Source organism: Pan troglodytes, chromosome 23 (genome assembly GCF_028858775.2).
Source record: "Pan troglodytes isolate AG18354 chromosome 23, NHGRI_mPanTro3-v2.0_pri, whole genome shotgun sequence".
Lineage (NCBI taxonomy): Eukaryota > Metazoa > Chordata > Mammalia > Primates > Hominidae > Pan > Pan troglodytes.
Genome location: NC_086016.1, coordinates 41,848,961 through 41,866,364, shown reverse-complemented (window position 1 = coordinate 41,866,364; position 17,404 = coordinate 41,848,961). Strand labels below are relative to the sequence as shown.

General features: G+C 40.0%; 1 protein-coding gene across 7 annotated transcripts in view; it reads left to right on the top strand.

Moving 5' to 3' along the window:
- The window catches only part of ENTHD1 (ENTH domain containing 1), a 151,018-nt gene that overhangs the window by 25,035 nt on the left and 108,579 nt on the right, over positions 1-17,404 (top strand). For all 7 annotated transcript variants that reach the window (XM_001166227.6, XM_016939206.3, XM_054675910.2 and 4 more), the window contains one exon: positions 6,806-7,048. In XM_001166227.6, the coding sequence (XP_001166227.3) occupies positions 6,806-7,048 (243 nt within the window). The remainder of the gene's footprint in view (positions 1-6,805; positions 7,049-17,404) is intronic.

Sequence of the window (17,404 nt, the reverse complement as noted above, 5' to 3'; positions counted from 1 at the left end):
TTTTGCCCATTTTTTTAGTTGGGTTATTTGTTTTTTGCTTGTTTAATTGTTTAAGTTCCTTATAGATTCTGAATATCAGACCTTTGTCAGATGCATAGTTTATGAATATTTTCTCCCATTCTATAGGCTGTCTCTTTACACTGATAGTTTCTTTTGCTGTGCAGAAGCTCGTTAGTTGAATTAGGTGCCACTGGTCAATTTTTGGTTTTTATTGCAGTTGCTTTTGAGGACTTAGTCATAAATTATTTCCCAAGTTCAATGTCCAGCATGGTGTTTTCTAGCTTTTCTTCTGGGATTCTTATAGTTTGAGGTCTTACATAGATTGCTGATTTCATTGGCTGACTTTCTTATCGTTAGATTTTAAAAGTGTGTATTTTAGAATTTTAGTGTTTAGGCTATTTTGAGTGGGAGATTTTTTCCCACAGCCACTCAGGTTCATTTTCTTCCTTTTTTTTTTTTTTTTTTTAAATAAAATAAAGGTTTCTCCAGTTCCCTCTACCCAGGTCTTCTAGACTCCCTCCTGTACAGGCCTTATAAAGGTGGCTTGGGGCACATGCCCTGTGATAATACTAGAATGTCCTAGACCCAGGGGCTGAGCAAGCAGGTGGCTTCATTTAGTTCCAAGTATTAAGACTGCATGTGTATCCTCCTGCTTTTAGATCCACAGCCACAAATAAGTTGTATCCCGGGAAGCAGTTGATGGCTATTTTTTTTTTTTCTTCTCCTTTTCTTCCCAGGCTTCTCTCACAAACACTGCCCCCATAACATTAAAGAGTGAGACCAGCTGTGGTTTCCTAACACCTGAGGAGCTGAACTCTGGGCTGGCAGATCAAGAGCCCAGCAGCCCTTGGCTTCAGCCTCGCTCACTGCTTTTTCATTTCTGTTATATTTCTGCTTCGTGGGGGTTTTTATCTTGTTTTTGAGACTGGCAGTGTCTATTATTGCTGTGTATTTGGAATAGAACAGGGGGATACTTTGAAGCATGAACTTACTGTGTCAACTTGACTGGAGGGATTTTTTTTTTTGAGACGGAGTTGTGCTCTCATCGCCCAGTCTGGAGTGCAATGGCGCGATCTCGGCTCACTGCAACCAACTGAAGGTTTTCTATCCTGGAAACTTGATCAGATATTTTAGATACTTCTCCCCTCCCTTTCTACCCCCACCGCGTTACCTGAAGGCATTGTGGAGGGTAGATTGGAAGGGAGACTAAAGCTAAGTAAGTAATTTAGGACACCACAGGCAACAAATGATCAAGGTCTGAATCAAGATGAAGAGGAGAGAATGGATTTGGAAGATAATTAGTGGGTATAGTCAATAGACATGGATAACTGAATTTGGGAGGTATATGTTCATATTTCTAACTTAGAGTAGAGATAAAAGTCACCGAGAAAGGAATATGGGAAGAAGAGTAGATTTTGGTAGGGCAGTAGGTCAGGAATAGAGACAGGAGTATTAAGATTTTTACGATTGTTTGAAGCCTAGCGCGTGTTTTAGTAGAAAGATCTTCTGATACATATTTTTCCTAGTGGTGCATCTCAATGCCAAAGATCTTTGAATTTACCATATTTGCAATCTCTTTACACGATGGTCAGCTGTAAATGTATGTAGATTTCTCGGGCCGGGCGCGGTGGCTCACGCCTGTAGTCCCAGCACTTTGGGAGGCCGAGGTGGGTGGATCATGAGGTCAGGAGATCAAGACCATCCTGGCTAACATGGTGAAACCCCGTCTCTACTAAAAAAATTAGCCGGGCCTGGTGGCGGGCGCCTGTAGTCCCAGCTACTCGGGAGGCTGAGGCAGGAGAATCGCTTGAACCCAGGAGGCAGAGCTTGCGGTGAGCCGAGATCGTGCCACTGCATTCCAGCCTGGGCAACAGAGCGAGACTCCGTCTCAAAAAAAAAAAAAAATGTAGATTTCTCCTCAGCATTTGGAAAACTTTTCCTCAGCATATTCATTCATTTCATAAACTTTTCTTAAGTGTCTCTTAAACAAGCATAGTCTGGACTTCGTGGATGTCACAGTTAATTGGAGGGAAAAGACAGTTACCAAATGGGCAATGACTAACTGTGGAAGTGCTGTGAAGGACAAGGGTAAGGTACTGTGATAGTGTTTGAAAGCAGGGCCTGGCCAAGTCAGAGGCCCATGTCTGCATAGGGCACAGCGGGAGAGGGTGTTCACTGTCCGTGGAAGGCTTTCCTGAAGAAATTGGAGCTGTTCCCTGTCTGGCGCACTCTGCCCTAATGTCTGTGCAGAGCTGGCTGCTTCTTACTATTCAAGACTCAGCCATGTTACCTCTTCTGCAAGACTTTCCGCGACCACACCCAAAATTAAAGTCCGGCACATCACCCTTCTTTATTTCCTTTAGAGCATTTATCTGAAATTATCATGTTTATGATTATTGGCTGTTTCAACCAACTACAATGTAAGTGTCACAAGTGCAGGGACCTTGTCTCTTTTTTTCTGACTTGCACCCCCATTGCTTAGAATACTTCCTGAAACATAAGTATTCCAGAAATTGTTAATGGACTGCATAAATGAATGTCCTTGGACCTTGATCTCTTGCATAGTTGCTCTACTAATTTGATTTCCTTGTCCTTTTTTTGTTTGTTTGGGAGGACTCCTCAAGTTGGCTGTCTAGTTGTTCATTTTTCTATCACCTGGATCCTACCCTCACTCCCCTGTCGTGCTCTAATTGAGGTTGCCAATTGTAGCATCACACCCTATGGCCATGGTGATGGGCATGTGACTGTTTCAAGCTGGGTCAGTTGGAGTCCTTCTCCTGATACTCCAAATTTGAAGAGGGAGACTTCTCAGGTGGCAGTGTGAATCTAGAGCTGTTGGTGGCCATAACCATCCAGATAAGAGAAGCCAACTTGCAAGAAGAGAAAATGCAAGCATTTCCTAGAGAAGCAGAGATGGCAGGGGCGAGATGTCCTGGTAGTTTTCCAGTCTTGGCTTCCTTTGTACCTGAGGCTCAGTTGCAACCCCTGGTTTTCCCTAGCTTTTGCATTACCCAGTTCAAATGGAGTTTCTGTCACTTAGAGCCAAAAGATTCCCAATTAAAACTGTATATAGCTTTATTTTCACTTTAACCTGCACCTCATCTAACAACCTTTTTATCTTGATGTGTTTTATGTAATATCCTTGGGTATTGATCTGTTGGACTAGTTTAATTTCTGATTTCAGAGAATCCATGTTTTCTACTTCCAACTCCATTTCTTAATTTTGCTGCCTAAGTTTTCTACTTCCAGTACTATTCTTTGTTAGTATGCTGTCCTCCCTTTCTTTTCAGAAACATATTGTTTAGTAGTAAGAAGGTGCTAATTATTACTGTTGTTGTTATTTAACTCATCCTTGAAGCAGGTTTATTACGTTCTTCTTAGATTTTCTCACTTTCAACTTTGATGCTTTTGAACAGCCAGGCTAGTATCTAGTATTTCTAGTACCTTCTCTAGGATGATAGGAAGCTAGGGTAGTGGGCAGAAGCTCACTTCTGGGTGATTTATTCCCTATGTTTGGTGAACTGCTGTGGCCTGATCTTCCTGGTGCTGCTGACTCCTACCTCAGGGAGGGGCTCTGATGATCTGGGGAGAAGTCCTCCACTATTGCAACTGGCTCTTTGCTTGGTGTAACTGCTTGTCTCTTAGAACTATTGCAGCTGTCCTCAAATCCCACCAATCCACACAGACTCCAAGGAGAATATTTCATATCTATTCTATAATTTCTAGTTCTAACTTAATGAGAGCAGTGTTACAAGAAATTATTTCAGGCCAAGCAACTGTCTTAGGCAGCTAAGTTGTAAATTGACTTAGTATTTTTCATCAATCTGGTTCCAGTTACACTATGTCAAGAAGAAAATTAGCAGCTTTTTGGTAATTTATTCCTTTATGATTAATTCACTCGGTAAATTTTTTGTTTTGTTTTTGAAACTGAGTCTCACGCTGTCACCCAGGCTGGAGTGCTGTGGCCCAATCTCAGCTCACTGCAACCTCTGCCTCCTGGGTTCAAGCGATTATCATCCCTCAGCCACCTGAGTAGTTGGGATTACAGGTGTGCACCACCGTGCCCAGCTAACTTTTGTGTTTGTAGTAGAGACAGGGTTTCACCATGTTGCCCAGGCTGGTCTCAAACTCCTGGCCTCAAGTGATCCATCCACCTTGGTCACTCAGTAAATATTTACTGAGCATCTACTGTGTGCCAGTCACTCTTGCAGACACTGAAGATATCAGTGTCTAAAATGAGACTTCTCTGCCCCTCATGGAGCTTATATTTTTGGTGAGGAAACAATAAATAAGTAAACCAATAAATATATAATATTAGGTAATGATAAATGCGAAGGTGAAAAATAAAGCAGGATAAAGGAATAGAGAGTGATGAGGGTGGGGCTATTTTAGAAAGGGTAGGCAGAAGGGAGATTCTCTGAGGAGGTGACACTTGAGACCTGAATGAATCAGGGATAGAGCCACACAAAGAGTTCCTGGCAGAAGCAACAGCCAAAACATGGCTCTAAGTAGATGAAGAGCTTGGTGGGATTGCAGAATAAAGCACCAGGGTAGCTAGAGTAGAAGGAATGAGGGGGAAGGTGGAAGGAGATGAGTTCCTGATGTTAAAAATGGGAAAACATGTTCTTTGTGCCTCCAAAACCAAGCTTTGTCCATTTTTCAGGGGAAAGATAAGTGTCTGACATATTGTTCCCAAAGGCTAAAATTCACAGCCGACTTCTGTTTATCACACGACACTGAATGGTTACCCAAAACATTGTGGAAATTCGTGTTATGGAATGCAAACTGATCATAGGAAGCTAAGAGTGTTTAGAATGATATGATTTGAAGCAGTTATAAAGTAGATTTGGAAGGAAGAAATAACTAAGAAGTGAGATTAGATAAAATAATCTTGGAAAAGATGGCAACTTGAGCAAAAGTTTCTGACACTGTCCACACCAGTCCTTAATGAAGTGACCCGCAGTGAGAGAACATTGTTGGCCACTGTCATCTAAATACACCCCAAATCTGACCATTTCTCATCTCTTCCACTGCTAGTAAATTATAGTTAGAAAACATTAATACTTTAATTCATCACACCTAGAGCCCAAAATGAACATACAAGTGGATCATTAGGGACTTTTCAGTTTATTTTTGAAAGGTGGCTTGGGAAGCCATGTTTGTGAGTTCATCCCAAGATGGAGAAAGGTAAGTGATTTCCTTTATCGTTTTTCTAGGAAGAAGGTTGAAAAAATAGTAATACCTTATATTCAAGTGAGTTATAGGTTACAGTGTACCTTTGTATCTGGGAATTCAACCATACAGATACTGCTTGTGCTGCTTTTCAGATAGAAGACTCAGGCCCAGATAGAGACCACCTGACTGACTGAAAGTCACACAGATGGTTAAGGACAGAGCTATCAGTCTCACTAGAATTCTTGTCTTTGACTGTGCTCTGTCACTCTGTTAAAAAGCAGCAAATTGTTTTGATAGGATGTTACGTCAGAGAAAAGCCAATTGCTCTCCCTTTTCTTGTCCCACCCCAACTGTACCCCTGGAAGGTAACAGATGTTAACAATATTCTGAGTATGCCATCTGTTTGCCTGCCTGCCTGCCTTCCTATATTCTTGCCTGTCTGTCTATCTGTCTTAGTCTGCTTGTGCTGCTATAACAGAGTATCACAGACTGGGTAATTTAGAAAGAAGAGAAATTTATTTTCTCATGGTTCTGGAGGCTGGAGAGTCCAGGTTCAGGGCACTGGCAGGTTCAGTTGTCTAGTGAGGGCTGCTGTCTGCTTCCAAGATGGCACCTTGATGCTGCATCCTCTGGAAGGGAGGAATGCTGTGTCCTCATGTGACAGAAGGTCCGAAAGGCGATGGTGGAAGGCAAGCAAGAGACAAATGCTGTGGGAAGCCTCTTTTATAAGGACCTTTAGTCTGTTCACAAAGGAGGTGACCTCATGGCATAATCACCTCTTAAAGGCTCCACCTCTTAATGCTATCACATTGGCAGTACTTGAATTTTGGAGGGGATACATTCAAACCACAGTTGTATGTATTTCTTTATCTGCTTCTCTCTTCCGTGTACATATATAGTGATTTCTTTTCCTCTATATGTTACAGCTTCAAATCATATTGTGTAGGTTACTCTAAATCTTTAACCATGTGTCCTGGTCATACATCTAGGTCAGTATATCTAGATCTAATTCATACCCCTTCTTTGTATGCCTATATTGTTTGATTATTGCAAAGTATTATTGCTTTTTCTTTTTTTTTTTTTTTTTTTTTGAGACAGAGTCTCGCTCTCTTGCCAAGCTGGAGTGCAGTGGTGCAATCTCAGCTCACTGCAACCTCTACCTCTTGAGTTCAAGTGATTCCCCTGTCTCAGCTTCCTGAGTAGCTGGGACTACAGGCACATGCCACCATGCCCAGCTAGTTTTTTGTATTTTAGTAGAGACAAGGTTTCACCATATTGGCCAGGATGGTCTTGATTTCCTGACCTCGTGATCTGCCCACTTCAGCCTCCCAAAGTGCTGAGATTACAGCCATGAGCCACCGCACCCAGCCATATATTGCTTTTAAAAGGAAAATCCAATAATGTATTTAAAGTGAAAAATGTAATGCCAGTATATAATTTTATCATATATTAATGACTTATTTACCTTTTAAAGTATAAGAAAAGGAATATACTTATCAGTAGTTCTTTATTTGCTGCAGGTTTTTTCACTGCTGAGAGTTTTATTTTTAAAAAAATTTCTGTAGAAAAAAAATTAATTATAGCCTTAACTAGTATTTCCGTTTCTAAGCAGAGTCAATGTATTTTTCAGGTTATTATATCCGGGAAAAATCTAAGCAAGTCATCACATTGCTGATGGATGAACCGTTGCTGTGTAAAGAGAGGGAAGTGGCATGTCGGACTAGACAGCGTACCTCCCACTCTATATTGTTTTCTAAAAGACAACTTGGTTCAAGTAACTCACTGACAGCGTGCACTTCTGCCCCCACACCGGATATTTCTGCTTCAGAGAAGAAGTATAAGCTTCCTAAGTTTGGAAGGTTACATAATAAAAGTACGTATAATGAACATTGGCCTAAAATGCAACAGGTATCATTAAAAATGATTTAAAAATATAAAATATTATGTTTTAGTACTAAATTATTAATATTAGTATTACTATTACCATATTAGGCTTCATACTATAGAAAACAACAACGAAGAATATTCAATAGAAGATTTTATGACCTTTTTAAAGTTTATTTGTTTGTTTGCTTTATTTATTTATTTATTTATTTTTGAGACGGAATCTTGCTCTGTCTCCTAGGCTGGAGTGTAGTGGCACTATCTCAGCTCACTGCAACCTCTGTCTCCTGGGTTCAAGCAATTCTCCTGACTCAGCCTCCTGAGTAGCTGGGATTACAGGCACCCATCACCATGCCCAGCTAATTTTTGTATTTTTAGTAGAGACAGGGTTTCAGCATGTTGCCCAGGCTGGTCTCGAACTCATGACCTCAAGTGATCCTCCTGCCTTGGCCTCCGAAAGTGCTGGGATTATAGGCGTGAGCCACTGTGCCCGGCCCAATTTTATGACTGTTTTCTGAATGCAGTTATCTTTGATTCAAATAAAATGTTTTTGAGCTTTTAAGGTATTAAACTAGTGACTACCCTATTTGGCATCGTGATTCAATTTTAAGTTTTTTATCCTTAACTGGAAAGTGAAGGAGTACAGTTTTCTAAGACTAGGTGTCTAGATATGTGCGTATGAGGTCTCTTTGATCCTGTAACATAAATCAAATAATTGAAATTTTCTAAAGTATGCTTCAGAATCCTAAAAGTGCTCTAAAATTATTCTAGGACAATACCTTTTACCCTTTCCTTTGCTTAAAACTTTAAATATGGACTACCGAACTTTTATAAAAGAGGGATTTATTTATAATGTTATAATAGACATGAGTAGAAAAATGCTATCATCTTTTCTACCAAATTTGCTAAAACTTTAAAAAATATCATTTTGCTCTAACTTCTCCAGTAGAAACCCTGTTGATAAGTTGTGTATGAGAAATGGACAGCTTGAGGAAGCAAAAACATTAATGAAATGTGACTTAGAGAACTGTCCCTTTGTATTCAGTACAAATAGATAATTCCAACTGTCAGTTAAGTGCAAAAATGTAACAATGTTACTAGTAATACCAACACAAGTTAAGCTTGCTAAAAATCATTCAGGTACTTTTCTGTCTTAATCAAGAGTTTCAAATGTTCACCCAGTGAGACACAGAGTGAACATCCACACTTGGGATTGGAGAGAGACATTATAAGAGGGTAGCCATTGTAATTATAGTAGCAAATACTACCTACCTGCTTCTAAAAGTGGTGGGATCTTTAGGGGATCTGATTCTTTTGAAATAAATCTCCGAAAGAGACAGCCACTCATTCTGAAATTTTCTCATGGGAGCCTTTAAATCAAACTGATGCTAAAAACAGAGTAACAGAGAAGAATAACCAATTATGACTCATCCAGAGTTTCTTCCCCACTTTTGCTTCTTCGATGTTACCTTTCTTACTCTTCCTTCTTCCTTCCTTTTGTCAGTTCTTTCTTCTTTCATTGTAAACACATAATTATTGAATTTATTTAAAATTTGGATATTCAGCAGAAATTTGGAACTATAGGAGTGAGTAAAATAAATTTTCTTTTATCATGGAACTAACGTTCTAGTGGTAGAGACTGGGATGTCTCTGTCACAAGCATAAAATATGTCAGATAATAACAAGTCCTGTAAAGAAAAGGAAAGCAGGGTCAGGGAACAGAGTGACAGGGGTGGGTTTATTTTAGGTCACGTAATGAGAGAAGGCCTTTTGGAGGAAGTGAATCTTTAAACAGACCTGAATGAAGTGAGGGAGCAACCCACATACAGGCATACCTCGATCGATTGCACTTTGCTTAATTACACTTCACAGATAACGTATATTTTACAAATTGAAGGTTTGTGGCAATCCTGTACCCAAGAAGTTTATTGGCACCATTTTTCTGATAGCATGTGCATACTTTGTGTCTGTGTCACATTTTGGTAGTTCTTGCAATATTTTTAACTTTTTCCTTATTATTATATGTGTCATGGTGATCTATGATCAGTGATCTTAGATGTTACTGTTGTAATTGTTTTGGGGTACCACAAACCATGGCTGTAGAAGACCAGTGAACTTACTGATAGATGTCATGTGTGTTCTGACTGCTTCACTGATCCCGATCTCTCTCTCTCTCCTTGGGTCTCCCTAGTCCCTGAGAGTCAACAATATTGAAATTAAGCCAATTAATAACCCTACAATGGCCTCTAAGTGTTCAAGTGTAAGGAAGAGTCGCAGGTTTCTCACTTTAATTCAAAAGCTAGAAATGGTTAAACTTAGTGAGAAAGGCATGTTGAAAGCTGAAACAGGCTGAAAGGTAGGCCTCTTGTGCCAAACAGTTAGCTAAGTTATGAATGTAAAGGAAAAGTTCTGGAAGGAAATTAGAAGTGCTGCTCCAATGAATACGGGAATGATAAGAATGGGAAACAGCTTTATTGCTGTTATACAGAAAGGTTGCATGGTCTGGATAGAAGATCCAACTAGCCCCATTATCACTTAAGCCAAAGCCTAATCCAGAGCAAGGTTCTAACTGTCTTTAATTCTGCAAAGACTGAGAGAGAAGAGGAAACTGCAGAAGAAAATCTTGAAGCTAGCAGAGGTGGGTTCATGAGGTTTAAGGAAAGCAACTGTCACCATAACACACAAGTACAAAGTGAAGCAGCAAGTACTGATGGGAGAAGCTGTAGCAAGTTATCCAGAAGATCTAGCTAAGGTAATTGATGAAGGGGGCTACACTAAATAGATTTTCAATGTGGGTGAAATAGCCTTTTGTTGGAAAAAGATGCCATCTAGGACTCTCATAGCTAGAGAGGAGAAGTCAATGCCTGGCTTCAAAGCTTCAAAGGACAGGCTGACTCTCTTGTTAGGGACTAATGCAACTGGTGACTTTAAGTTGAAGCCAACTGCTCCTTTACCATTCCCAAAATCCTAGTGCCCTTAAGATTTCTTTAAAAATATTACTGCTCATTGACAATGCACCTGGTCACCCAAGAGCTCTGATGGAGATGTACAAGGAGATTAATATTGTTTTCGTGCCTGCTAAAACACAGTGTTTATTCTTCAGCCCATGTGTCAAGGAGTGATTTCAACTTTCAAGTCTTATTACTGAAGAAATACATTTCATAAAGCTATATCTTCCATAGATAGTGATTCCTCTGATGGATCTGAGCAAAGTAAATTAAAAACCTTCTGGAAAAGATTCACCACTCTAGATGCCATGAAGAACATTTGTGATTCATGGGAGGAAGCCAAAATTTCAACATTAACAGGAGTTTGAAAGAAGTGGATTCCAACCCTTACGGATGACTTTGAGGGGTTCAAGACTTCAGTGGAGGAAGGAACTGCAGATGTGGCGGAAATAGCAAGAGTACTAGAATTAGAAGTGGAGCCTGAAGATGTGACTGGATTGCTGCAATCTCATGATCAAACTTGAACAGATGAGGAGTTACTTCTTATGGATGAGCAAAGAAAATGGTTTCTTGAGTTGAAATCTACTCCTGTGAAGAAGCTGTGAACATTGTTGCAATGCCAACAAAGAATTCAGAATATTACATAAACTTAGTAGATAAACCAGTGGCAGGATTAGAGAGGATTGACTCCAATTTTGAAAGAAGTTCTACTGTGGGTAAAATGCTATCAAACAGCATCACATGCTACAGATAAATCTTTTGTGAAAGGAAGAGTCAGTTGATGTTGCAGGCTTTATTGTTGTCTTACTTTAAAAAATTGCCACAGCTTTCCCAACCTTCAGCAGCAACCACCCTGATCTATCAGCAGCCCTCAACATGGAGACAGGACCCTCCACCAGCAAAAAGATGAAGACTCGCTGAAGGCTCAGATGATTGTTAGCCTTTTTAAATTAGCAATAAAGTATTATTTAATTATGTATATATATTTTTTAGGCAACATGGTATTGCATACTTAGTCTACTAAGTAGACTGCAGTCTAATGTAAACATAACTTTTATATGCACTGGGAAACAAAAATGTTTGTGTGAGTGGCTTTATTGGAATATTTGCTTTATTGCAGTAATCTGGAACCCAACCCACCGCAGTATCTTCAAGGTGTGCCTGTATATCAGGCAGAGGGAACAGCAGGGTAGATGCTCTGAAACTGGAGCAAACTTGGCCTGGTGAATCGTAAGCTTAAGAAATGAATCCCTAAATTGATACAGAAGTAACCCAACTCTGATTTTACGATTCATGCAAGAAATTCTAGTTTATTGTTTTGTAGTCACAGATTACTTTTTTTTTTTTTTTTTTTTTTTTTTGAGACGGAGTTTCACTCTTGTTGTCCAGGCTGGAGAGCAATGGCACCATCTCGGCTCACTGCAACCTCTGCCTCCAGGGTTCAGGCGATTCTCCTGCCTCAGCCTTCCATAGTAGCTGGGATTACAGGCATACGCCATCACGCCTGGCTAATTTTGTATTTTAAGTAGAGACGGAGTTCCTTCATGTTGGTCAGGGTGGTCTCGAACTCCTGACCTCAGATGATCTGCCTGCCTCAGCCTCCCAAAGTGCTGGGATTACAGTCATGAGCCACTGCGCCCAGCCCCACAGATTGCGTTTTTAAACCTAAAATGATATTCTCCATCTTTATGACATGTCTCATTCACTACACTGAGCTATGAATGACTTGACTATTTTAAAAAAGTGAATCCACTTTCAAATGAAGTTTTGCTACAATTTATTATTTTTTAATACGACAAACACATATTGAGTGTCTGCTCACTATAATGCCAGACATTGTTCTAAGCCTGTTAAGTAAATTGACTGTATTTCTGCTCTATTGGAGGCTATAGCTTGTGATGTACTGTGTGCTTTTTCTTTTCCTTTCTTTTTTTTTTTTTTTTTTTTTTGAGACAGGGTCTTGCTCTGTCACCCCGGCAGGAGCGCAGTGGTGTGATAATGACTCACTGCAGCCTTGAACTACTGGACTCAAGTAATCCTCCTGGCTTAGCCTACCAACTAGCTGGGACTACAGGCACACACCGCCACACCCAGCTGACTTGAAAAAATATTTTTTCGAGACAAGATCTTGCTACCATGTGCTTTTAAGTATGTTTCACAAAAAAGATGTTCTAAAAAAGCTTTAGTCAATGATGGCATCATTATTGTAAATCTATAGTAAGAGTACCATTTAAAGCGAACAGTGAATGTTTGGATGTAAAATCTGTAGTAAATTTGTTTTAAAATCTGTTATTTTTATTTCATTTATCTGCTTTCTATATGAATACATCCTAGATATACAGATGTGTGTGTTTGTGTTCAAAAAAGAGTAATTGGATTAAGTAAACTTGGCAATACTAACCAATTCCATGTAGGCATTTGAATCTGAAGCTGTATTTTAAAGGAAGAAAGAAAACTGACAGTTTGGAGTTGGGGTGGGAAAAAATAAGAAATTGAGGGGACATTCTTTTTTTTTTTTTTTTTTTTTGAGATGGAGTTTCGCTCTTGTTGCCCAGGCTGGAGTGCAGTGGCGCAATCTTGGCTCACCGCAACCTCTGCCTCCCAGGTTCAAGTGGTTCTCCTGCCTCAGCCTCCCCAGTAGTTGGGATTACAGGCACATGCCACCATACCCGGCTAATTTTGTATTTTTAGTAGAGACAGGGTTTCTCCATGTTGGTCAGACTAGTCTTGAACTCCCAACCTCAGGTGATCTGCCCGCCTCAGCCTCCCAAAGTGCTGGGATTACAGGCGTTGAGCCACCGCGCCCGGCCACGAGGGGGACATTCTTAATGGGACAGGAGAAGTAGCAAATTAAAACTCAAAGATAGGTAGATTAGTTAGAAGGAGGTGCATCCACAAGTTATGATAGTAGAGGCCACAAAAGTGCTAGCAGCTTAAACATACAAATTTATTTCTCTCTTCTGAAATACTCTCTTGTAGGTGTTCTATGACTGATATGGCTCTCTACACTGTTGGTTTCAGGGCTATTTTTGAGTCTCATTGCTCCACCAAACTCAGCGTTTAAGTTCCACTTCATGGTCCACTTCCACTTTTTGATTCATTGCTGCTTGAGCTCCAGCCATCACATCTGCCTTCTAGCCAGTAGAAAGGAAGGGATATTGAAAATATGAATGTCTCTTCCCTTTTTTTTCTTTCTTCTTTTTTTTTAACAAGGACACTTGTTAAAAGTTGCTTATAACATTTTAGCTCACGTATTATTGTTTAGTACTTAGTCCCACTGACACTCCTAGCTACAAAGGAGGTTGAGAAATACCATGTGCCCAGATGAAAGTTAAGAGATTCTGTTATTAAGGAAGATGGAGAGAATAAATGCTCAGGACCACAAATCATTTCTACAATAATGGTAAAGAATACAAGCAAGACACAGATTAAGCATGGTAATATAGAGTTGTCTGACTAAATGGAATAAAAATATAAATTTGAATATGTAAAACAGTAGGGGTAGATAGCTGAGAGTACTCAGAGCAATTCATAAATGACCTAATAAACTCAGTTTGATATGAGTAGCAACTAGGAACCATTGTAGGCCTTGGAGAACAGAAGGAATGTTTAGCTTAGTCACAGAACTGAGCTTCCTTATTACTGAAAACAGCTATTTGTGGAAGATAATTCTTATTGCTTTGTGTAGAAATGAAGGAGATACAAATTGAACGAAGCTTGTAAGAGACAGTTGTTTCAATCCAGGCATCCAGGACCTGCTCCTAGGGTTATAGAAATGAGGAAACAGTAGTGTTTAAAGATAGACTGTAGAGAGGCAATGGGGGTAAGTGGATGATGTATTGGAGAAGAGAGAAATTGAAATTGACTAACATTTGCATTAGAGAAAATGGAGGCAAGTGATGATATCATACAGGTAAATTTTCATTAGAAGGAGTCTAAAGATGTCTGTAAGTTATTTAGTTACAGCGAAATGTAAAATTGAATGCAGGAAATGTGATTTCCAGCCTTTAGGACCTAGAGCTGAAACAGCTGTGCCTCCCTTCTTTATGGTGAATCAGCAAGTGAAAAGAGGCACTTTAAAGAAGGTGTTATATACACATCACCACTTCTACTTCTTTTTTTTTTTTCTTTTCTTGGATGTTTTCCCAAGTTTTAATTCTAGTAGATAGCCTGGGTGGTTTTTGTTTCGATGCTTTTGAAGTTTGAAGGAAGAGATGGACTGAAGGATCATTGCTGCTTGATGGCAAGACAGAACAATACAAAAAGGACAATTATAACTCAGCTGTAAGCGTCAGGCCATTTTTGTAGAGGCAACAGTTATTACAAAAATGATCTCCAGAGGCACTACTTACAGCCAGACCAGCAAAACTTTACCTGTGTTGGTCATCTGATCTTCCATAAAGAGCTCTTCGCTAGCATCATTCTTTGCAACAGAACTTTACCTGTATTAAGGATTACTCTGGTCTGTGTCAAATGTAATAGCATTCCATATCATGGAAAAATTTCCCTGAAATCTATCATTGCTGTTGAACCAAAATTATACAGTAGGTCCTTGAATAACATCCTTTTGTTCAATGTTGTTATAACTGATGAGAAAAACATCAATTCCTGGCTGAGGTCCCTGTCTGTGTGGAGTTTGCACTCTCCCCCTGTCTGCCTGGGCTTTCTCCATGTTCTCTGCTTTTCTCCCACTTCCCAAGGATGTGCACGGTGAGTGAATCAGCATGTCTCAATGGTCCCAATCCAAGTGAGTGTGGAGTGGGTGTGAGTGCACCTCACAATGAAGCAGCATCCCTGTCCAGGGATGGTTCCCACCTTGTGCCCTGAGCTTCCAGGATGGCTCCAGCCACCTGTGACCCTGAAGGGAGCACATGAATCATCTTACTTATTTTTACTAATCTTCCTTAAATGTATGTATAGCTCACATTTATTTCAACATTTAATAATAAAAGTGGGCCAGGCACAGTGGCTCATGCCTGCAATCCCAGCACTTTGGGAGGCCAAGGCAGGCAGATAACCTGAGGCCAGGAGTTCAAGACCAGCCCGGCCAACATGGTGAAACCCCTATCTCTAGTAAAAATACAAAAATTAGCCAGGCATGATGGCAGTTGCCTATAGTCCTAGCTACTCAGGAGGCTAAGGCAGGAGAATTGCTTGAACCTGGGAGGCAGACGTTGCAGTGAGCTGAGATCACGCCACTGTACTCCAGACTGGGTGACACAGCAAGACTCTATCTCAAAAAATAATAATAAGAAGAATAAAAGTGTTTTGGTTTTTTTGTTGTTGTTGTTTGTTTTGAGACAGAGTCTCACTCTGTCGCCCAGGCTAGAGTGCAGTGGCACGATTGCAGCTCACTGCAATGCTCCTCAGGTTCAAGTGATTCTCCTGCCTCAGCCTCCTAAGTAGCTGGGACCACAGGTGCCTGCCACTACACCCGACTCATTTTTGTATTTTTTTTTAGTAGAGAGAGGGTTTCGCCATATTGGCCAGGCTGGTCTCGAACTCCTGACCTTGTGATCTGCCTGCCTCGGCCTCCCAAATGTTTTGGTCTTTATTTTTAAGTTTGGTGAAATTTTTGTGACTAGAAATACGCTGTAGGAACTTAGTTCTTGTTTATATTAATTAGCCTATGGTAAAATTGGTTTCATTATACATTGTTTCCCTTAAAGTAGCAATTTCCAAGAGACTATGGACATCATTAAATGAGGACTTGGTGTACTGCAAAGTAGTTGTCATGCTTTTATAATAAAAAACAGCAACGTTGATGTTGTTACTTCCTACAAAGAGCTTTGTACTAACAGAGTTGATGTGGAGTCATGCTTGGTTGCCTTGCCACATGTAGATGAGATGGCAGGGCTAATGGTACAAACTGTGGTTGTAACTAAAACATTTGCATTGATAAATGTCAAACAGCTGATCTTTTAAATTTAAAAATAAATATATAAAAATAATTTGTATCTGTACCACCCTAAACCGACCACTGTTAACATCTCAGAATAGTCATGTGTCATATAATGATGTTTCAGTCAATGGTGGACTGCGTGTATGATACTGGTCCCATAAGATTATATTTTTACTGTACCTTTTCTATGTTTAGATATGTTTAGACACACAAATTCTTACCATTGTGTTACAATTGTCCTTGTGTTACAATTGCCTACCACATTCAGTACAGTAATATGCTATACAAGTTCATTGCTTAGGAGCAATAGGCTATATCATACAGCCCAGGTGTATAGTAAGCTCTACCATCTCAATGTGTGTAAGTACACTCTATGATGTTTGTACAACAATGAAATTGCCTAGCAATGCATTTCTCAGAAAGCATCCCTGTTGTTAGGCTGTGCATAACTGTTTCTTTTTTATTTTTGTTTCAGAAAACCATTATACTCTTGTAAAAACAATATAGGCTTGTTATATAATTACTCAGAAATAACCATCATTAATATCAGATGATTGCAATTCTAGGCATCTTTTTTGTGAGACAGGCTCTCACTCTGTTGTCCAGGCTGAAGTACAGTGGCACCATCACAGTTCACTGCCACCTTGACCTCCCTGGGCTCAGGTGATTCTCCTACCTCAGCCTCCCAAGTAGCTGGGACTGCAGGCATGTGCCACCACACCGGCTAAATTTGGGTTTTTGGGTTTTTTTTTTTTTTTGGTAGAAACAAAGTTTCACCATGTTGCCCAGGAAGGTCTCAAGCTCCTTGGCTTAAGCAATCTGCTCGCCTCAGCCTCCCACAGTGCTAGGATTACAGGGGTGAGCCATCATGCCTGGCCAGCATTTTAAAAAAATCTATACATGCATATAGAGAGATGGATAGCTAGAGAGAAATTATTTTTATAAAAATGGAATTATATGCTGTTTTTTAGTAAAAAATATTAAAGGCCTCCTTCAGGCAATGAGACTAGGAACTCCATTTACTACACAATAACCAAAGACTGGAAGTGACACACTATTTGCGACACTACTGGCCTCACAAGAAGTGTGGGAAGTCTCTAAGTTTCTCTTTTTGAAAAATGTAAAATAAAATAAGAATAGTACATGTGAGCTGAAGTCAGAGTGACTTGGCATTCTGCCTGTGGGAAGCTGCAGGTAACTGTAGGGGTTGAGTTGCTCAAGATCAGAGAATGAGTTTGGGGCCTGTCTTGAGCATTGGGAAGGAAAGCCTTGGTTACTATGCTGAACCCAGACCCTCAAGGGGACTGAATTGAGAAAGTGTACTCAGTTCATAAGTTATGTCCAATAGGATTTTCACCAGTTTAAGACAAGCAATGAGCTCAAAATCCAGTATCACCAAAACAGGAGGAGGTAAGCAGCAAAGAACATACTTAATCCCCCAAAGAGTGTAGATATTGGAAAGGTCAGATACAGAACAGCTGTGTATTTACATAAA